This window comes from Anopheles gambiae, chromosome 3 (assembly GCF_943734735.2).
Source record: "Anopheles gambiae chromosome 3, idAnoGambNW_F1_1, whole genome shotgun sequence".
Taxonomy (NCBI): Eukaryota; Metazoa; Arthropoda; class Insecta; order Diptera; family Culicidae; genus Anopheles; species Anopheles gambiae.
Window position 1 is genome coordinate 25,524,575 of NC_064602.1, and position 20,903 is coordinate 25,545,477.

The 20,903-nt window shown below is 44.4% G+C and overlaps 2 protein-coding genes across 3 annotated transcripts in view; one reads left to right on the forward strand and one right to left on the reverse strand.

Moving 5' to 3' along the window:
• The window catches only part of LOC1280064 (protein O-mannosyl-transferase TMTC2), a 163,518-nt gene that overhangs the window by 50,915 nt on the left and 91,700 nt on the right, over positions 1–20,903 (reverse strand). The window lies entirely within an intron of this gene.
• Positions 3,148–4,537, forward strand: LOC133394097 (uncharacterized). Its single transcript, XM_061662940.1, has one exon. The coding sequence runs from the start codon at positions 3,151–3,153 to the stop codon at positions 4,276–4,278; it is 1,128 nt and encodes a 375-aa protein (XP_061518924.1). The 5' UTR covers positions 3,148–3,150; the 3' UTR covers positions 4,279–4,537.

Below are 20,903 nucleotides of genomic sequence, written 5' to 3' on the forward strand. Positions count from 1 at the left end.
TTGCTAACGATACGGGTGAAACGAGTAAGCGACAACCGCGTGTAAAAGTGAGTGTGAACACTGCTGCAGCGGCCGAGAAAAAAGTGGATATGTGTGTTGTGTGTGGAAAGCAGGGGCATACAATAGTGAATTGTCGGCGTTTCAATGAATTCGATGCAAAGAAGCGCCAGCAAGTTGTGAGGCAGCACAAATTGTGTTGGAATTGCTTGCAGGGCAGCCATTTTGTAACCAGTTGTACGTCAAGGTATGGGTGTCAAACGTGTGGCAAACGGCATCATACCTTGCTGCATGCTGAACGAAGCGATAGTGTAATAGCAGATGATTCGGTGGGTTCTGTTAGTACGATGGTGCTTGCTAATATTCCAATGCAGTGCAACTCTACTGACCGAAGCTCATATTCTAATGTTATGCTGACAACGGTGGTGTTGTTTGTAGTTGACGCAAATGGTACGCAACATCCAGTACGTGCGTTGTTGGATAACGGTGCGCAGCCCAATGCGATAAGTGAGCGATTGAGTCAGCTTTTGTGCTTGCCGCGTATGCGTACCCATGTACCCATTACAGGTGTGGATGGAACGACGACTCAGGCGTCATGTGAAATGAAGGTGGAAATCCGTTCCAGATTTAGTGAATTTGCTCTGAAACTAAATTTCTTGGTTTTGAGCAAGGTAACAGCAAACACTCCAGCCACATCTTTCTCCACATCATGTTGGAAATTACCTGCTGGGTTGGCGCTCGCAGACCCAGAATTCCATCAGTCTGGACGAGTGGATATGCTAATCGGTGCATCGCATTTCTACACGTTTCTGAGGGAAGGCCGGCTCAAACTTAGTGAACATGGTCCATTGTTAGTTGAAACAGTGTTCGGTTGGGTGGTAACAGGTGAAGTGCTCCGAGAAGAAGCTATAATTCAGCAACAAGCAGCTCAGTGTCATGTTATGTTATCGTCGGAAAACATTAGCGATCAACTTGAGCGGTTTTGGAAGATCGAAGAGCTGCATGTTTCGCATTTCTCGGCGGATGAGCAGAAATGCGAAGCTTATTATGAGCAAACGGTGTCACGAGACGAAACAGGCAGATATATCGTGAAACTGCCTAAACATCAGCAACATTCTACCATGATTGGAAAATCAGAAACGACATCACTTAAGAGGTTTGCTGGATTAGAACGTAAGTTATTTGCTAACTCACAACTTCGTCAGCAGTACAATGAGTTTATGTTGGAGTACATACAACTCGGTCATATGGTTCCTGTGTCGCCTGACAACCTGGATGCAGCAACCTGCTGCTACCTTCCACATCACCCTGTGTTTAAGGAGACAAGTTCCACGACTAAAATGAGAGTGGTATTTGATGGGTCAGCACCAACTAGCACAGGACACTCTCTGAATGATGCGCTATTGGTTGGACCAGTCATCCAAGATGATCTTTTGAGCTTAATAATCCGTTTTCGTAAATTTCAGGTCGCGCTAGTTGCGGACTTGGAAAAAATGTATCGTCAGGTACTTGTGCATCCGGAGGATCGACCGTTACAGAGAATATGGTGGAGGTTTGACGATAACCAGCCCATTCAGGCGTATGAGTTGCGCACAGTAACATACGGTTTGGCTCCTTCATCTTTCTTAGCTACAAGAACACTTCAGCAGTTGGCTGAAGATGAGGGTGACGCGTTTCCTACTGCCAAGGATATGCTGAAAAAACAACTGTACGTGGATGACCTTATTGCTGGGTCAAATAGTGTTGATGGAGCTATACAGCTACGTGAGGAATTGAGTGCACTGGCGCAGAGAGGCGGTTTTACTTTTCGAAAATGGTGTTCGAATTCATTAGCCGTTTTATCTGACGTTCCCGCTGAACAATTGGCAACAAAATCATCGTTAAGGTTCGACGACAAGGAGACAATTAGTACGCTTGGTATATGTTGGGAACCAGAAATTGATACGTTCCAGTTCAACATTTCTATTACTACGAAATCAGAGAGAGACACCATGCGTAGCATACTATCAATGATTGCTCAACTGTATGATCCATTGGGATTGATTTCACCTGTAATTATTACAGCCAAAGTTTTGATGCAATCGCTCTGGCGTTTGAAGTTGAGTTGGGATGATACGGTGCCTGAGGACATTCAAAGGAATTGGATTAGATTTCGAGCAGAATTACCAGAACTTAAAGATTTTCGTATCCCTAGATTCGCTTTCGCTCATCAATATCGGCAAGCAGAAATACATTGTTTCACAGACGCGTCAGAGCTTGCATATGGCGCGTGCATCTATATTCGGTCTGAGGCTGAGGATGGAAGCATTCATGTTAATTTGCTAGCATCAAAATCGAGAGTGGCTCCACTGAAGGCATTGACGATTCCTAGACTTGAACTTTGCGGTGCATTATTAGGAGCTCGATTGCATGAGAAGGTAATGGCTGCAATGGAGATTAAGTTCGTTGCTCATCGATTTTGGACCGATTCTACCGTGGTGCTAGATTGGCTAAATGCTGAATCAAAGACTTGGAAAACATTCGTAGCAAACCGAGTTGCTGAGATCCAAGCAATTCGAGATGCTGTTTGGCAACATGTATCTGGACAAGAAAATCCAGCTGACCTTATTTCACGCGGAGTTTTACCGCATCAGCTCATCAACAATCAATTGTGGAAACAAGGTCCACAATGGTTATCAGAGAGAAAGGAGAATTGGCCCCAACAAAAAGAGAGAACAGGTCAAATTACAACAGACGAAGTAAGATCGAATGTCGTTTTAACAACGCAAATACAAGAAAAAAAATGAAATATTTACAAGATATGGGTCATACCAGAAGCTAATCGACGTGGTTGCATATTGTTTTCGTTTTGTTCATAATGCTCGTCGTCTGCAATCAAGAATAAGCAATAGTGCATTGACGGTAAAGGAACTTGCTGATGCTAAAAAGCGACTTGTAAAACTTGTGCAAGCTGAAGAATTTACCAACGATCTTCATAAAATCCACAAGGGGATTCCTGTTGCTCGAAATTCAACGTTGAAGCTTTTAAACCCGTTTATAGATAATGAAGGAATAATCCGCGTAGGTGGCCGGCTCAGAAATTCTGATTTGAATTATAATATTAAGCATCAAATAGTTCTTCCTGGATTCCATCCATTTACTCAACTCCTCATCATGGACAAACATGTAAAAGCAATGCATGGAGGAATATCATCAACTCTTAACGCAGTTAGAGATGAGATTTGGCCAATCAATGGAAAAAGAGCTGTACGTAAGGTCATACGAAATTGTTTTCGATGTTGCAGAGCAAATCCACAACCTATAATTCAACCTGAAGGGCAACTACCAGCAGAACGTGTTACAGTTAACGAGGTGTTCAGTTGTACGGGTCTAGATTATTGTGGACCTTTGTATTTGAGGCCAACACACCGCAAGGCCGCACCAAATAAGTGCTACATTTGTGTATTTGTCTGCATGAGTACGAAAGCAGTACATTTGGAATTAGTCGGAGATTTGAGCACAAATTCGTTTCTGATGGCACTTGATCGCTTTGTTTATCGGCGGGGTAAACCAAAGCACATTTATTCAGACAATGGTACCAATTTTATTGGTGCCAAAAATGAACTTCATCAGATCTACAAAATGCTGTTCAACGATTCTGCAGATAGCAAAATAGCAAAACATTTGGCAAAAGAAGAGATACAATGGCATTTGATACCCCCACGCGCCCCAAATTTCGGAGGCCTTTGGGAAGCGGCGGTGAAGGTAGCCAAAACCCATTTGATTCGTCAACTAGGATCATCGCGTTTATCATCGGAGGAAATGACTACTGTTTTAGTAAAAATAGAAGGTTGCATGAACTCGCGACCATTAGTTCCGCTTTCTGAAGATCCCAATGATCTGACGGCATTAACTCCAGCGCACTTTCTCATTACAAACAATTTGAAGGTTATTCTCGAACCTGACTTGAAAGAGGTGCCTATGAATCGTCTGGGAAGATACCAACTCCTTCAGCGGTACACGCAAAACTTCTGGATACACTGGAAACAGGATTATCTGAAAAATCTTACTGTTTTGCATCGGTCAGCTAAGCAATCTAAGCAATTATCTGTCGGAGATATAGTTATTCTGAAGGATGAGCAGCTTCCAGCAGTTCAATGGCCATTGGCACGTGTCGTCGAAATACACCCTGGAGCTGATGGAATTTCCCGAGTTGCAACACTTCGTACGGCATCCGGTATTGTGAAGCGAGCAGTATCTAAAATCTGTCCGTTAGAATGCAGTAATCAAAGAATGGATTGAAAACTGAGTGTTTCAAGGTGGCCGGTATGTTCGATCTCAAATGACCTGCGGTTCTACCACAGTGCCGGATTATGGCAGCTGACGTTTTGTCATTCTTGTGGGTCTAGGGAGCTACCGCTGTGAAAGGGGAACCGCCTTTTTTGTGGCACTTGTCACGAGCCGAAGAAAAGCGAAGCACGCAAAAATGGTGTGTGAATAAAGAAGTGAACTTACTTGCCAACAAAGAACAACCGACTGATTATTTCGTGTAAAAAAAAGTAAAAATATCACAACGTAGGGACTTTCACGGAACAACCTCATCAAGCGAAACGAAGTTCCCGCCCGACTGGGCTGTCTGTCAAACTTCTAAACGGTGGGGCAACCTTGGCCTTCGGTACACTTAATGCCATTGGCAGTGTGCTGTCGGCGCTGTCTCGCAATCCCATTTGCTGCGTCTAGCCCCAACCGGTTCAAGGACTTTTTAAGGTCTGAACAAGATTTCGTAAGAAAACGGTACAACCTGCTTTGTATTGTACTTTTCGGACAGAAATAAAAATTGGGTAAAGGTTAACAACATGTCAGCCAGTGATGAGGGTTGAAGTGTTCTCATATCCATCTATGCGTAATGTAGCGTCTGGAAAGTGGGATCTTTTCCTTGAAAGACAATTGCTGAGCAAAACGAAATGTGTGCAGGAAGAAAAATAACTCCAAAAATTAACTGTTTGCATTTCATCTTATGTTCTAATTATAATATAATAATACAATTAACAAACCAAATATTTTGCTAAAATCTTTTCTTGTTTGGAGGTTGTAGTTACGATTTACGTTAATAAATTGAACCAATATTCTTTCATGGAACCTACTCCAAACATGCAGCACATTTTGCATGTTTCGTGCACAAAAAATCAGTCAGATTTATCAGTTAATTGTAAACGGAAATTCCAATCCTTTTGACACAGATTCAACAGTTCAATTCACAGCTTAACCACCGCAACATGGCGTGGAAGAAAGCTCCAAAGCTTGCATAAAATATGCATTCCTTTACCCATTTCCCAACTGTGCCCCTCCTCTTGTATTTATCTTGCACCCATCATTAGCTTCACCGTATTCACCACCATCTTAGGGAATGGGAAACGTTTCGGAATGAGCAAGTAATTAGTTCCATTAGACATTCCTCTGGCGCATGGTCTGCCGAGGATGCAAACGGGAGCACATCCTTCTGTGGGTGGGTGGGGTAACGATGTAAGGATGGAATTAAGCACCTAATATCCACATTTCTGTAATGCAATTTTTCATCAGCTTCTCCGGGGTGTGTGTAATCAGATTCAGTGAAAGCTGAGAATGGGAGACGTTCCACCAGCACACCTAGAACGCATTTTGCAGTAGGGATTTATTTCTGTGCATTCTCTGCAAGTAATTTATCTTAATGTTTAGCATGAATGCTTTTTTTCACCATGCCAACTAAATATTTGCGTTAAAGAACGCACAACTTGTGCTCGATGAAGAATTTTCCAACTCCGACAAAAGGTCATACATTGCCACTGATATTGCTTTGAACGATGTAAAGATTTAGCATGTTTAGCAAGAAAAAGTGTGTGGTCGTATATTTCAGATTCAAGTGCTGCAGTGAGCGTCTATTCACACCTTTCGTTAAGCGCCCAAGCTACTCATATAAAAGCTTGAACTCGACACAGCTCGACGGGTAAATATTGGTTGAAGAAAAGTTAGCACTACACCCAAATTACCAAAACAAGCTAGCACAAAGAGCTGAAGGCACAGAAGGGCAAGGTTTAATTAATTCACGCACCGTGCTGCTCTACTCTTTCGGAGGAATGGTTAGATGTGCATATGTGTAAGAATCTGTGTGAATAAAACAAAAAATCACACAAGAAAGTACACACAGAACCGGCGAACTAAAGTACATTTTTTGCCTCTGCCTTGTCTGAAAGGAAACTCCACTTTTGCAGCGCTTTGACACAGAAAGGTGAAGCTGCGTTCAAGGTACTGTTGAATTTAGCATTAACCTTTTCCTTTGCTTGTTTTCCCTCGCTACAGCCCCATCCAGCTGTTAAGCTCGATCGGTTGGGTAGGTATTTTTAGAGTCAGCAAAATTCAGGATAAGGCCGTCATCGCACCGTGGTGTAACAGCTAACCGTGTGAGGAAGCACGACCGACGCCATAAATTACCTCCTAGCTTGCTGGTGCTGCTGCTGCTGCTGCTGCTGCACAGTAAATAAACGCACACACACATACATGGTGATTTGGTTGACTCGTATCCGCACACCCTTTTTATCTCGTCCACCGCCTTGTCTTGTGATGCGATTTTTCAAAAAAAAAACGCTCACCATTGCGGATACACGCGATGAAGAAAAATCGCGTCCTGTAAGCAAAACGCCCATCCTACGCCCCCGTGGCGTGTGTTGCGATGAGGGTACGGATTTAACGAAAGAAATGGTGAAAAGTGACGGAGAGCAATTTTGCCCTGTGCCCACACACGAAATTCAGCAAAAAAGAAAGCACCTCCACAAGCAATTTCTTTTGCTCTGGCGCTGTTAAAACAGAACCATCGAAGTGAAACAAAAAAAAAAGAGGCACACACAACCTGCACCTGTCATCAGAATTCAACGTGTGATGGAAAGGAATTGCTTCCTCACGAAGAAAACACATCGCGTACCTACATAGCTTTGGCGTTTTGTAGCCTCGATTTGGATTTTTTTGGTCCCGTTTCACCACGATTCGTTTAAAGATTGCTTGATCTCGGTGTGGGACATCGGTCCCCTCTGCATAAGGTTCCAGTGCTGCGGGAAAGGGGCAAGATTGGCGCGAAAATTTATGCTGATTGAAAAGAGATGAACTTCTCCCGTGGGCTGTTTCACTCGTGTGCTGGGTTGGGGTGGGTTTTGTCTCGTTTGAGCGGTCCATAAATAAGGCTTACCACACCTTCCCCAAAATCCGAAGGCAGTTGGATTTTGATAAGGGTTCGTTGTTGGTAGCACCACCCTTCGTCGAGTGGCAGCGGCTCCCGATCGTGCGATACGATCAAAATCAATTAAAACGTACGAAACGAATGTTGAAATATTAATCGAGCCTTTTTCGCACAAACCCCTTTTCTGTCCCGTGGTACCTTGCTTTGGGTGAATGGGTAGGGGGTGAAATTTGTTCCAGCGGTACACCTTCCGCTGGGAGTGAACGAAAATGTAGGTGCTCTTTTTTGCCGATTTTTAAACACAAACTTACACAGACACACACATACACGTTCATACAACCCAGTTCGCATTTGATAATGTGGAAAACTTTACTTTCACTAAAAACCCTTTTTCCCATCGGAAAATCCGAAAGCAAACTCACTCTCCCACTCTGCACTCTATCGCTCGTTGTCGAGGCATTCTCGTGGGGAAAGGGAAAAGGAAAAAAGGTAAACCTTTTTGTCCCGGTAATGTACGCTTCGGGCAGAGTAGTGCTGTGGGGACTGTGGCCGGGATATCGTTTGCTTTTGTGCCCGGCGGCAGCAGCGCGCACTTCATTAAATCAACAAATTTACTACGACTTCATCGAGCTTTCTAACCTGAGGAGTGCTTGAGAGTGTGATTTTTACCATTGCCTTTTCTTTCGATCGGCACTGAGGGTCGGAAATCGTTTGAAAGTTAATTAAACCCCATTAATGGTCCGCTTGTTTGTGCTGGTTTGTTTGCGAGTGTTTGTCGCTTGGGAAAACCCGTTGTATAATAAGTTATTAATTATTTAGTCTTTCCGAGTTGAGAGCATAAACTAGAGGATTTCAGTACAACATATGGTGAAAATAAAAAATAAAATGTTAACTTGGGGCCCTAAAATAAGTTAAAGTGGCTCTGATGTTTAAAATACTTTTTATTAAATCTTCTAATCATTTAACCTTAATAAATAAGACGATACTTTCTCATTTTAATGTTGCATTGCTATCGGAAAAACAACTTGTTGAAACTTCACATTAATCCCACAGCGCTGGAAAGCTATTTTGCACACCTTAAATCAAGAACATTTGATGGTTTGACATCGTTCGCGATTTTTGCACCCACATTTTAACAGTCGCAAAAGACGAAAACATGTTCCCCAAAAAGTCCACTAACGCTTGACTTCATCTTTCGCAACAAGCGTGCGCATATTAAAGTGGCATTGGCAAGTGGAAAGTTTGGTGGTCGAGATGGGCCCGCCTATCGGCAAGTTGCGCCAGTGTTTGCTAATGGCTTTTCGAGAGAGTTTTAATTTCTTTCTGTGGTTTCTTTTCTGTCGCTCTTGGAACTGGCAAACGGACTGACCTTGCCAACTTTCTTACAGCCAGCCCAGCAGCAGCAGAAGCTTCAGTTTGCCTGGGGCACACAGTTTTCACCGCATTACCGGACCAGATCATTAATTTGGTGGAAGTAAGTGGACGATGTGCAACGAGAAGGTAGCTGAGTTGCGAGGGAAAGGTCGCTTCTTTCAAGCTGCAGCAGAGATGTTTTGCACAACCGAGCGAAAACAAAAACCACAACATTGCCATCGATGCGGAAAAACGGCAAACCTCGACAGCAAACCGCCCCACGAAGCTCGAAGCGTTGGAAGGGGAAAAGGTCCACTACGGTTACGATGTGAGCTAGCGCACCAGAAAGAGCAGGAGACAAAAATAAATATCAAAATACTCGGCCAAGATGTGCACCCGAGCCTTGGAAATTAATTTCTTCAGTTTGAGAGCGAACAATTTGGGGCGGAAAACAAAAAATCAACAATGCTGTAAAAATAAAAGCTTCTATTGTTGGTGGCGCGCACTCACTGCACACTGCTGGCAAGCATAACCAAACCGAAAAAGTGGACCTTTGCTTCCCTCCGCACCTTGAGGTGACAGCATTGCGAGGGTTGGGCTCACATTTTGTCCCTCCCAGTTCGAAAGCGACTGCGGCATTGTGTCTCTTTTTCCAGTCCAGTGAACCCTCATTGGGCAGAGATGGAAGCAGAATCTTGCGAAAAGTTTATCAAAACCTCACTTTCGGCAATCTAGAAGCGCTGCCCGTGGTGTGCCGGAAGCAATGGATAGAAGAAAAAAAACTCCTAACGCAAACTGGGCCAGTTTTTCCCGAATGCGTTGGAAAATAAATATTGACCAGGCCCCGTAGGCTTCGCCTGCCCGTTGGTTTCAAGTTTTCTCAAGGTGCTTGTCGTGTGTTTGAACGTATAAAATTGAATCGTAGATGTTTCAGGTTCTACCTGCTGCTCCAGCACTAGCGTATCGTTTTCTGCTGCCGCTCGAGTGGTTTACAAAGAAAACAAGCTCGAATCGAGGAATACCCGAGGGTAGGATGAATAACACAACATAATACGCATGACGAAAATTCGCTTTGAAATGCAACGCAAGACTTGGTTTACTTTGAAACGGGGTTGAAAAACTCGACAGTAAAAACAACAGAAGGAAATTACCTGCTGCTCGCTCTCGTCTGCAAAGGGCAAAGCGAGAGCAACGTAAAGTATGTATCTAAATGCCTATCGATATCTTGATATTGCTATCCTTACCCCTTTACTCTCTCTCTCTCACACACACACACACACACTATCGCTGCCGCCACGGTCATAACGCCTATCATCGGCAAACTATCATCATGCTGAAGCTTGAAATTGAATCTATAATGACGTTTACGGGGGAATTGAATTAAATTTATATTAACCTGCGACTGGCGGGAGAAGGCACTATTGCGCATAACGATAACGAATGACGACCGATCGAACCGGAGCGCTAGTGCTAGTGATGGTTGTGGTTGCTACCTTGCTACCCTGCTGCTCTGCCATCAGAAGCATCGGCCCTTATGCTTTTTGCCACCGTTTGCTCAATTGTTTGTTGGGGCATGTCACCCTCTTGAACATCGGGTGGTAGATGTTATCCAACTGCCACTAGCAAGTCTTTCAAACAAGATGGTTGAGGTATGCCTTGCAGACGAAAGGGTACGAAAGGAACATTGCAAGGAACGGGTGTACGCTATCGAAAAGAAATGATGGAAGGATCGGATCGGAAAGTTCTGAACTGCCCGAACGCTCCATCGTGTCGCAAGAAACATGACGTTTGCGATGGAAAATGACAGCTTCAAGCTAATTTGAATACAGCGAATGGTGTAACAGTTTATTACGCCGATGTCGATAGTGACACGTCGGGGAGTTGGGAACGAATACTGACGGGTTGAAACGTTTCGACTGTGTTTTTTCGGTAAATTTTCAAATACTTAAAAGGAAGATTTGTTTTTATGTTTTTTTCAGCAAACCAATGAGTCGAGGCAGGGAAAATTGTCTTCAATCACGCCACCACAATTCATATTCCACAACAGAATTCGGCAGAATTCCTTGCTCATTCCAAAAACGTATCGAAATTCGTGCACGTACCAACAACCTCACCCTGGTGGTTTAGTATTCGTTTGACGGCATCGGAAGTATAATTTATTTCCATTTGTCTTGGGCAAAGCGCACCATCCTTCCCGATAGCTCCCACCATCTCTCTTTCTCTCCTTCTCTCTACGGCAGTAATTTCCGTCGCAAATTGATTCTTAATTGTCCGTAAATAGGTCAGCGCACATTATTTCGCAAGCACTTCGTCTTCGTTGATGGGACACCCTCCAAAAAACTGGAGCGCCCTCTGCGTGAAAGGAAAAACGCCGAAGCCTAGGCAAGTTCGCAGAGTTTCGCCGGCGTGGCAAAAACTTGTCGACAGTAAATTTTATGCGAATCACGAATTTTGGTGCTGCGAAAAATGAAAAGTGCTTCCCACTTTTTTCCATCACGCTTCAAGGGAAGTTTCGAGCTTCCGTTTGGTGCAAAATATGTTTGCGGTGCGTCCTTCGACGACCCATCGACGGGCGCGGTTATGTATGCGTGGTCAGTCATTGGGAGAGCGGTTTATTTATGAACTGCATGGAGGAGGGCGAGGGTGATCGCTAGTCGTAGGTGAGAGGTTGCGTAAATTTATGCACCCCGCTCTAGAGAGTGAAAGCCGAGAAATCTTGGCAAACAAAACCACACTTTGAGCGGACGGATGGGGGAATTGCATTTTGGGATATCGGGAATTTCTTCGTCCAGAGGGCGCCACAAGCACGTCCATCATGGGTACATGAAATGCGTGCCAAGCAGCAACAGCGGCTACCATTTTTCTATTACTTTTTGACCGAACCTTCTCTTTTGTGTTACAAATTCCAGCTTATTATGCAGAGAAAACAACAACATCAACTGAACCCAAGCACAAACATGGGAAGCGTTACGTTCGAGTGCACGATCTTTCCTTGGGAAGATGGGCAGGATCGTCCATTTCCACTTCCCCTTCACGGCGAGTGTTGAATTTGGAGCATTTTTTGTGTTCTTCTCACCCACGCAGGAAAGCTACACGAAGCGTTTTCCGACACGGAATCCATCAATATGTTTTCCTTTCACTGCTGTCACAGATTGAATGTGAAGCATGCAATTTCCTAGCAATGTGAAAAGCTCCAACAAGTCGCAGAAGATTGTGCGGTCGTTTCTTAGACGTTTCTTTTTATTTCAAAATGAATGTGAAATTTGTCCAATCATTACGAATTCCGTTCACATCCGAGCAGCTGCTGTAAGAAAACATTTTTGGCACTAACAAGAAACCGTCACCACTGGTTACTCCGTGCGCCGAGTCAGTCCAGATCCAAGAATTCGTGGATCAGATAATCTTGTATGTACATTATTTTTAATATCGAATCAATTTTTTTCCTCTCTCTCTCTCTCTCTCTCTCTCTGTCACCATTGCGCGTCCCTTAGAGCTGGAAGCTTCGACCCCATCTGTTGGACGTCAGGGTGACTAGCGCCTTGTCCTACCAGTTTCAGTCGGTTCGATCCCGCTGATTGCTTGATTGAAAACTCTCAAAGCAACTTCATTAGACTTGCTGATGATCGGCATTTTCCGCGGCACCGATCCGACATCGCCCAACAGCGGTTCCATCCGAAGGTACCATTATTGGTGAAATTGACTTTAATCAAAATTTATCGACTCTAATTGGTCGACTCCCGGGAAAGTCCTCCACGCGTTCGATAGGAATTTCGATAAAAGTGTACCGCTTACCGACACGAAGCTTCTTCGGTGACATTTTCGGCGGAAATTTGCAGCTGAAGCGGGCGTAAAATTTTGCGATTTAGCATTTCCCGATGATTCAATTTCTGCTCCCAGCCTCCGGGTGGAGCCGTGGGAACGGAACGACTTGTTGTCCCACAGGGCTGTGGCCTCTTTTCCATCGCCCCGATATTTACCGAAGTAAAATGATGGTTCAATGGAGGGGTAAAGAAGCATTACCCGGTGCGGAATTTTGATTTCTTCCTCCCATCCAGCGCTTCAGCCTGCCTTCCAGCATTTGGGGCCGAATTTTCGCTCAATTTAACGATGATTTCGTTCCCGAAGGAGTTTGACGCTGGGAAGGGGCATCGGAGCGGAAGTTGGTAGTGGTAGACATTCACCAAGCTGACGGGTTTGGGAAATTTTATCAATGCTAATGAGGCTCGTTGTTGTTGGTAGCGCACCGGTACCGGCCGAGCGGTTTAGCTGACGGTAGCCGATTGTCAGTGCAGCTGCTGTCGTCGAAGATTTGTATCGAAGAAATTGAATAATTTCGTAAGTAAATTTTACAGCCGACGTTTGCAGCAAGTGGTGAACGCGAGTTTGCGTTGAAAATTAAGTTCATGTGATTAAATTCGTGTATTTTTATTGGGTAGTTGAATAAAGGACAACTTTGGATCTCAAAATTCAAGTATAGTCTTACACCAAACATTGATTTCTAGAAATAATATTCCAATTTGATAAATAATGTGAAAAGGTTCAAGTATTGCTATTCAAACTGGTGTTTCATGATTAATCGAAAACATTTCAAATCTATTTTCAAACCATCTGAAAAGGACTTGAAGTACCTTAACTTTATGTTTTAAAATTTTGGATGTCTGAATATGTTGAAGAGTGTGTTAGTACGATCATCATCACCTTCTTATGAGCTGCATAATGCTCCCTTAAGCTTCAATTATTCCCCTTCCATCAGAGCTTAATCTTTCCCATTAGAATGTCGGAAACGAGAAAAGTTTACTCCATTGCAATGTTCTCTTCCTTCCAGGAAATCTCCAAACTCAACATCGATTGAACAGGTTAGAGCATAGAAAGCTGGGGAGCAAAGAAAAAAAAACGAATATAGCCCTCAAATTAGCTCCATAAAAGTTTAACCACTATCGTCTCACACGCTCAGGCCAGCGCTATTTTCCTTTTAAAAGAAACGTAGGAAATTATCAAAAAGCTTACCAATAGGAGAAGATAGCAAATCGCTTTCTCCCCCTTGCTGCTCCAAAGTCTTCCCTTCAATAGGTGAAGCCAAACTCAATCTCTCACCTTCCCACACACAGTAGCTGGAAAAACAGACCACCCTGGCAAACGGGGTTGGGCATTCGAAACGTACACGAATGGACACAGACACCACCAAACAGTAGTAGTGGGAAGAAGAAAACAGGAAAAAAGCAGGAATGAACCGGAAAAGACGAAGTACGAAAACACGGCTTCCCCGATAACTACCCTCATAAATCATTCCACGACATTCGCTCATAATAATTCCGACAAGTTTATAACCATAAATTATTAACTACCTTCTACCGGCAGTACGGGGCTAGAAATTGCTCGTCTCGGCTTTTACCGTGTCGTCGGTGTGATCAAGAGGTTGTATTTTTTTTCGACTGCGGTTCTTTTTCAACTTTCTCTCTCTCTCGCTCTGTTTTGTTTCCACCGGTTTTCGCTTTCCATTTCATCTTTCTTTGTCTATTCCGGTGTATTGCTCTTGTTTTCCAACTGCACACCGATGGAATCCTTTCGGTAGAAAGTTGCTTTTGTAGGGGTATCCGGGGGGAACAAGGGAGAGCCTGAACCAAACGGGTCAGTGGTTTTTATAGCCAGTTTCGGTGGAAAAACTCACTACATCATTGATAATACACACCGATCCGGGCCTGAGAGTCGATTTTCATCTTTCCTAACTTTTTGCCTATTGAGTGTTCCCCCCCCCCCCCCCCCCGATCTCTTTTTACGCTCGTTGTCCGAACAACCTCATTGACAGCTAACCAACGTTTCCGAGTGGTTCGCTTATAACCCTTCCCCCGAACATCGAAACAAAATGCCATACAGAAAAAGGGGATACGGTGGGAAAAATGAAGCGTTTTTCTACCCCAAAGCGAATGAGATAAAATCCACCACTCCCCCCACACGCTGGCTCGTCCCCGTGATAGTGAAACTAGAATTTTGGAAGAGTTTTTAAAGAGCGTTGGTCACGGCATCGACAAAAGCGGGATATTGAGCGCCCCGGGAATGGACAGTGAGGGAAAAGTTTGCCCATCTAGCTGCGATGACACAGAATACCGGCGAGTGTGAGAATGGAAGTTTCCCCAATGACGAAGAGAAAAAAAGGGGAAACATCGTCCCTATAAAGTGATGAAATAACTATTTTCTCACACAAAAAAGAGTGTATGAATTCTACGAAACTGTAACTGGTGGAGGGTGTGTGAAGTAGGGTGTGATGTAGCGAATGGTATTGGAGTAGCATTCTCGACCGCAGGATCCATTGAAAGACCTGTATCATATGAGCTTTTAGATGTTGGTTAGGAAAAGGAAGGTGTTTTTTGTAAACCAGATATGAATGTAGCAACTCGTTCTTGTGTGGAAGATATAGAACGTAAAAATCATCATGACCAGTACAAAATCCAAGGTATGTTCGTTTTTATCAAAAATTAAATGTTAACCCAGTTTGCCTTGTTCATCATATTAATACCTCAAAACGATACCTACTTGGAACTCTTCACAATTTTGATACACGTTTTTGCTTCAAAAGTGACACATCAAACAAGACGACACACAACCAAACGCTATTACTCATAACCGTACCATCCTTCCGAGAATGTCAATGATGCTGGGGTTTCACACCCGATTCTATGTCTGCCCCAGTTTTTTTACCCAACCTCAAAAGTGAACGGTCAACCGAGGCAGAGAGAGATATCGAGGCGCATCCGGAGAATTGAGGCGCAAACCACATCGATGAAAAATTACACTCAAATACACCACAGCCAACCAACCCGAGCAAGAGGAGTAGTAGCAGGGAGAAAAGGCGGAAAAAAACGATATAAATTCTGTGATATGTTTACCAGGGCCCGAACCAGTGTCGATGGTCGAATAAGGCCGATGGAACAACTTTTGCCATCGCTCGAGGTAGAATATAACCTTCCAAGTGCGGCCCGAACGAAAAACCTGCAAACTCTTTCCTTTTCGTTCTCTCTCTCTCTCTCTCTCTCTCTCTCTCTCTCTCTCTCTCTCTCTCTCTTTGCCTTGGGCCTAATCGAGCAAAAGTGGTTGGATGCGGTCAGTACCATTACAGGGTGGAGCACACACACACAAAAAGCGATGGAAAGAGATTTTCCGTTTTCTGATTACCTTCACATTGCCTCCCATTCTCTCTTGCCCGCACGACAGGATCCGTTTCTTTCCACGGCACGGCTTAATCGGGGAAACCTTTATACGCTTCCGCACCTGCCCCCAGGGGGGAAATGAAACCAACTTTGATCAGACATTATTTTCACACCTCGCCTCGTTCCCAAGGTGAACCACGCTTATGTCGGCGGGAACAGCGAGCAGGAGCGCAAGTAGAACGGAAACGTTCAACTGAATGAAACCGCCGGCTGCATGCGAACCGAGCTCCGTTATCCCACTAACTAACGTAACCTGGTTGGAGCAGGGAAGGGGGGAGGGGGGAGGAGGGTACATTCTCATACTGTTACACCTGTGTTACAAACGCGGAAGAAAGAGTTAAAGGGAATAAAGGGTAAAGGAGGGATGGTAAAATTTGTGGGCAATTGGAACAGTCGAAAATTGGAGCGAAAATGTTTTCCGCCCCTAGTTTCCTATACCGGCCGTAATAAAGGTTTGTGTGTCTGTGCTGGCGTGCTGAGCACTGTTGTTATACGAGTGTACTACGTTTGCCTTCGTGGTACAATTTGGGAAATCGGTTTCCCGGTGTTGCGCACGATATTTGATGAGGTAATGGTATTATTCGCTTAATGCAGGGTAAAACGGATTAAAGGTTTGCTGCTTTGTTTTGCTATTTTTCAATACAGTACGGTTTTTTGCCAACTTGTTTCAGTATTTTAGTATTTTAGTTGAACATTTGCACTTTTATACAACAAACAATGAAAAATAAGATGACAAAACACATATTCACTATCGCTTTTGGAGTTCTCAGGCACCATAAGGTGCCTAAATGCTACATCCTCTTCAAACCCAGCAAACACATACACACGAATGCACCCAACCAAACCCAATAATACACAGGATAGGAAGGAGAAGTTAATAAAAAATACCACCAACGAAAAAAAACGGATACATCCTACCCAAAACCCTCCCCACCTCAGCAAAAAAAAAGCAATTCTGGCAGACGGGATGGATAAATATCTTCATTTCCGGGGTGCCGCGTGTCGCAGGTCGGTACCGGTTCGGTTTCAGTTTTGGTGCACGACGCACACACACACAGACGGGAAAAAAATGGCACAGCCAACCGTTATGATGATGCTTTTTTCCATGCAATATCAAGCAGCAGAAGTTAGTAGTAGCTAGTAGTGGTGGCTGTAGAGACCAGTAGCTGCACCGGAAGGATTTTGGTTTGGTAAAGCGACTTCACAATTTCCGCCCAGGTTGAGGGAGCAAAAAATATATAAAGCTAGATCCTCGTGTCCCCGTTTCACCGGGGAGGAGAGTGTAGATAGATAGTAGCATGAATGCGTGCTTATATGCTACGGAGATGAGACCTATGGTACTAAATCCTGGCACTACCTTCAAAAGGGTTTAGCCGTTTTATACGTGCGAGTGTGTGAGGATGAACTTTCTTCCTATCATCCTGTGCACAAATTGGTAGATACTGAGGCACCGAAGGAAAGGAAAGATGTGATTTCTGCCCATTTTTTATGGGCAAGCGAGTTCGTATGCCGAATCGGAGAGTCCGGCCAGCTTTGTGGAAAGCGCACCGTTACAGAGCTAATAAACGAGTCGATTGAGCTGGTGTGCTTTTCGAGCGGCAAAGTTGTTTTTATGTCTTTTTTTTGGCTCTTTCCAGTTCAACTCTACAAACCGGAAAAAGCATGTCGAGCCACGTTTCTGACTAGATTATGTGTTCGGTACGGAACGGCTCCACTTCACACCGTATCCATTGCACCGTCTCTGCGCGAGCACGTGGTAAATGGTTTTGATTTAGATAATTTGTACCTTTAATCAATTTGCTCTCCCAGCCACTAATGAGTGGTTTGGGCTCGTTTCCAATACCCCCAGCTAACAGCAGGGGTCGGGATCGATCGAACACATTCAACGGTCAGGGTTGAATCTGTGTATATTAATAATCGATCGCACATTGATGCCGTGCACGTACACAGAATGTGCGAAGGATTATGCTGGAGAAAAGTAGGTGATTACGTTCTAATGGCATGGAAACGCTACGGAAGAGGAGGTAGGATGTACGTGTGAGCATGTGTCTGGTATGGTCTATCTAGCCTGAGCTACCATTACCACGGTCTTTGTAATGGTGTCTATTACTATCGCACGGGCCTGGTTAATAGGTTACATGATATACGCCCGCGAGAACGGTTCGGCGCGCCTCGGTGCGGTTTCACCCGAATTCCTGCTGCTGCCAGTACCTTTACGGATTAGGATCATTAGTGTGAGATTATGAATTCCACGAGACGGGATAACATATGTATTTTTCACGCCCTTCCCCAATGGCCGGTTGGTCCCGCTCGACAGTGTAAGCTTGTTTGCAGCTCGATTAGAGGGCAAGCGTTTGGTGCACGGAAATCAACCTGCAGTGTAATCGTTGCGAATTTATGATGCTTAATTGAATTCTGCTGTAATCTAGCGGATTTTGATAATGGCTCGCAGGATTTGGCAAGAGTTGCACTAATCCTTGTGTCGGTTGATTTTTCACTGAAAATAGATAATTCGTTTTTATACTTTGAGTTGCCTTTCAAATTGATATTGTGCTCAAAATTTTGTAACATTCAAATGCGTTCAAAGTACACAGTCAAACATTGGTATATCCTTTTATTGCCCCCTCACAGCCTTAAAAACCACAATGGTAACTACTGAGGAAGATTTCCCTTCGCTCATCCATGTCTTTGGTGTCCTACAGGTAAGAGGTACAGGTTGACAACACCCGTACAAACTACACTCCAACACTTTTATCATAATAAGCACCACTGTCTCAGATACTAGCAGCTAACGCCACTAATAGAATGATAATCTGTCCACTTACACTGATAATCCCTCACGAAAACTAACTTCAACCGATTCTAGTTCCCGTAAACGAACCCAGTTCCGGCGCGATTCTTCGGCCACTAATCGTACGGGCCAAAACTTTCCCTCTGCAACTTGTTTTCCACGCCAATTCATACCTTGCCGGAGGGGGGAAATTTGAGGTTTCCATACCTCCCGCATTTGAGTGCTATTTCAATTTCCCGGTACGCTCCGGTACGCTAAGCATAATTCCCTGAATTTCTGTTATTCCTCAGCACAACTACATACGTCTGTCGTCTGTATGGTGTTGCGTTTTGATTGCGTCCTGGGCTAAAAAAAAGATAAAGATAAAACATACATACAAACACACACACACTCACATCCCATAATAACCACAACCAGCCAAAACGATTTCGATAAAATTCAAATGAGCTCATCGCACCATCGATAAACTAATAAAAAGGCGTCTGACCAAGGCCGTGCCAAAACCACAATTACGTAAAGGGTGTACCATGTGTGTGTATGTGTGCGTGTTTGTGTCCAAGTGTGGTTCTACCACGAACAAAACCATGGAAACTACCGCACACAACCTTCACCGGGACGACATCCGGGCGGTTTGAGGTGCCGGTTAGAAGGAAACGATCCACACACACACACACACCGGAAAAAACCCCCCATCATCCGTCCCTTTTTGCCGGGCCAAAGTGCAACTCAGCGCAAAAGCTCAGCCCTTCGGCATGGAAGGTGGCTGGGTACGACCGTTCGATCGTTGTCGCATCGATGGGTTTTGGCTGGGTGGTGCCTCGGAGCCATAGAACCATTGGGGCTATGCGACGGCACTGCGGCAGTTCGCCGTTAGTTACACATGGTCGGGTTTTTTTTTCTCTCTTCCTCCTGCCTGGGAGGTGGTAACAGTGGATGGTGCAGGAGGCAGCGTCGCTCTGTTTTCGTTTTATTTTGTTGGTGCTTTAATGGGAAATTACTCTGCCCGGTGAGGACGTGACGCAACTGGAGGATTCGAAAGGAGGTAGAATCGATTGCACAAATAGGCGGAAGGCGGCAAGAAAGTCAAGACCAAACGTGCCCTCTGGGGAGTGTGTTGTACCCGCAGTTTTTCGTTTAGTTTGTCCGGAGTTCCGGGTGAAATCGGAATCGGCTAAAGGTAGGTCATTGATCGGAGTTTGTCGAAAACACGTGCTTTAAGTTGGCTTGAGGAAAGGAGCTTATTTCCTGCTGTGTTTCTGATTTATAAATACTTCTCCCGCACCCTTTGAAGGTTTTTTTTCAATCTTGAGACTTTAATTCTTACAACGGTACTTCCTAGCTTCATTCCACAGAAGCAAGCTTTAGAACTACCCCTCTATATAACTATTCCATCTATAAAAAAGCTATTCCATCGAGCAATCACTATGCACATTCACTTGACAGGTGCTTGACACGGAAGTTACATGTCACCGAGACCAGCAATGGATCAGGACCTCCGGCAGAAGACCAGAAGCCGCGTGGGAATTGTAGGAAATGCAACATTTTCTATCCCCATTGAAGATGCATCCAGCAGGATTTCTCGCTTGCAAGCACCAACACCCTGGACCACAAGCGAAGGCAAGCGTCGAATGATTCGCTCGTAGGATTTAATCCTACCGCACACTCTCTCTCTATCTCCGGCAACTCCACGCCCTGCCGTTGCTTATTGCTTCCCGCTGGCAGGGAAAGTTCCGAAAAGCATTACGAACCCACAACGGGCACTTGAGACATAGAACACGCTCTCGCACTCTGTGACATCGAATTGAATTTCAACTCCCGGTCGTTGTAGCATCATCACATTTTCGAGCTTCGAGTGGATTATAATATTGAAAGTACATTGACTGGAAAAATATGATTGCAAACTCGGTACGAAGACACACACACATACACTCCGCTTGCTGTCGAGGTCGCAGGGCAACAAGTGCCGTGAGAAACCAAATGGCAGCAAAGTGACACCTCGGAGTTCTCGGTAGTGAAGCGTGTTTCTTTTTTCTTCCTGCTTCCATTTTACCTACAAAAATACACTTCAGTGACTTTGTTCAACACGAGCGTGCATGAGGGCTGGGAACATTCCAGTATATAGGTGAGCAGCGTAGCTCCAAACTAGAAGTTGGGAAATAAAATCTAGTAAAAGATATAAATAAGCTCACAGTGATATAGTGTGTGTGAGCGAGTGGAGTGGATAAAAAATTCAAATTCACTGCCGAGTCGAGTGGCTCCATAGAGCTGCTCCGGAGAAGTATGGAAAGTGATGCGTCACCAAGTAGTGCTCTCGGGATAAAGATTGGTTGATATTAGGTGAAGCTCTTCCCCTGGAAGAGCGATTCTTACC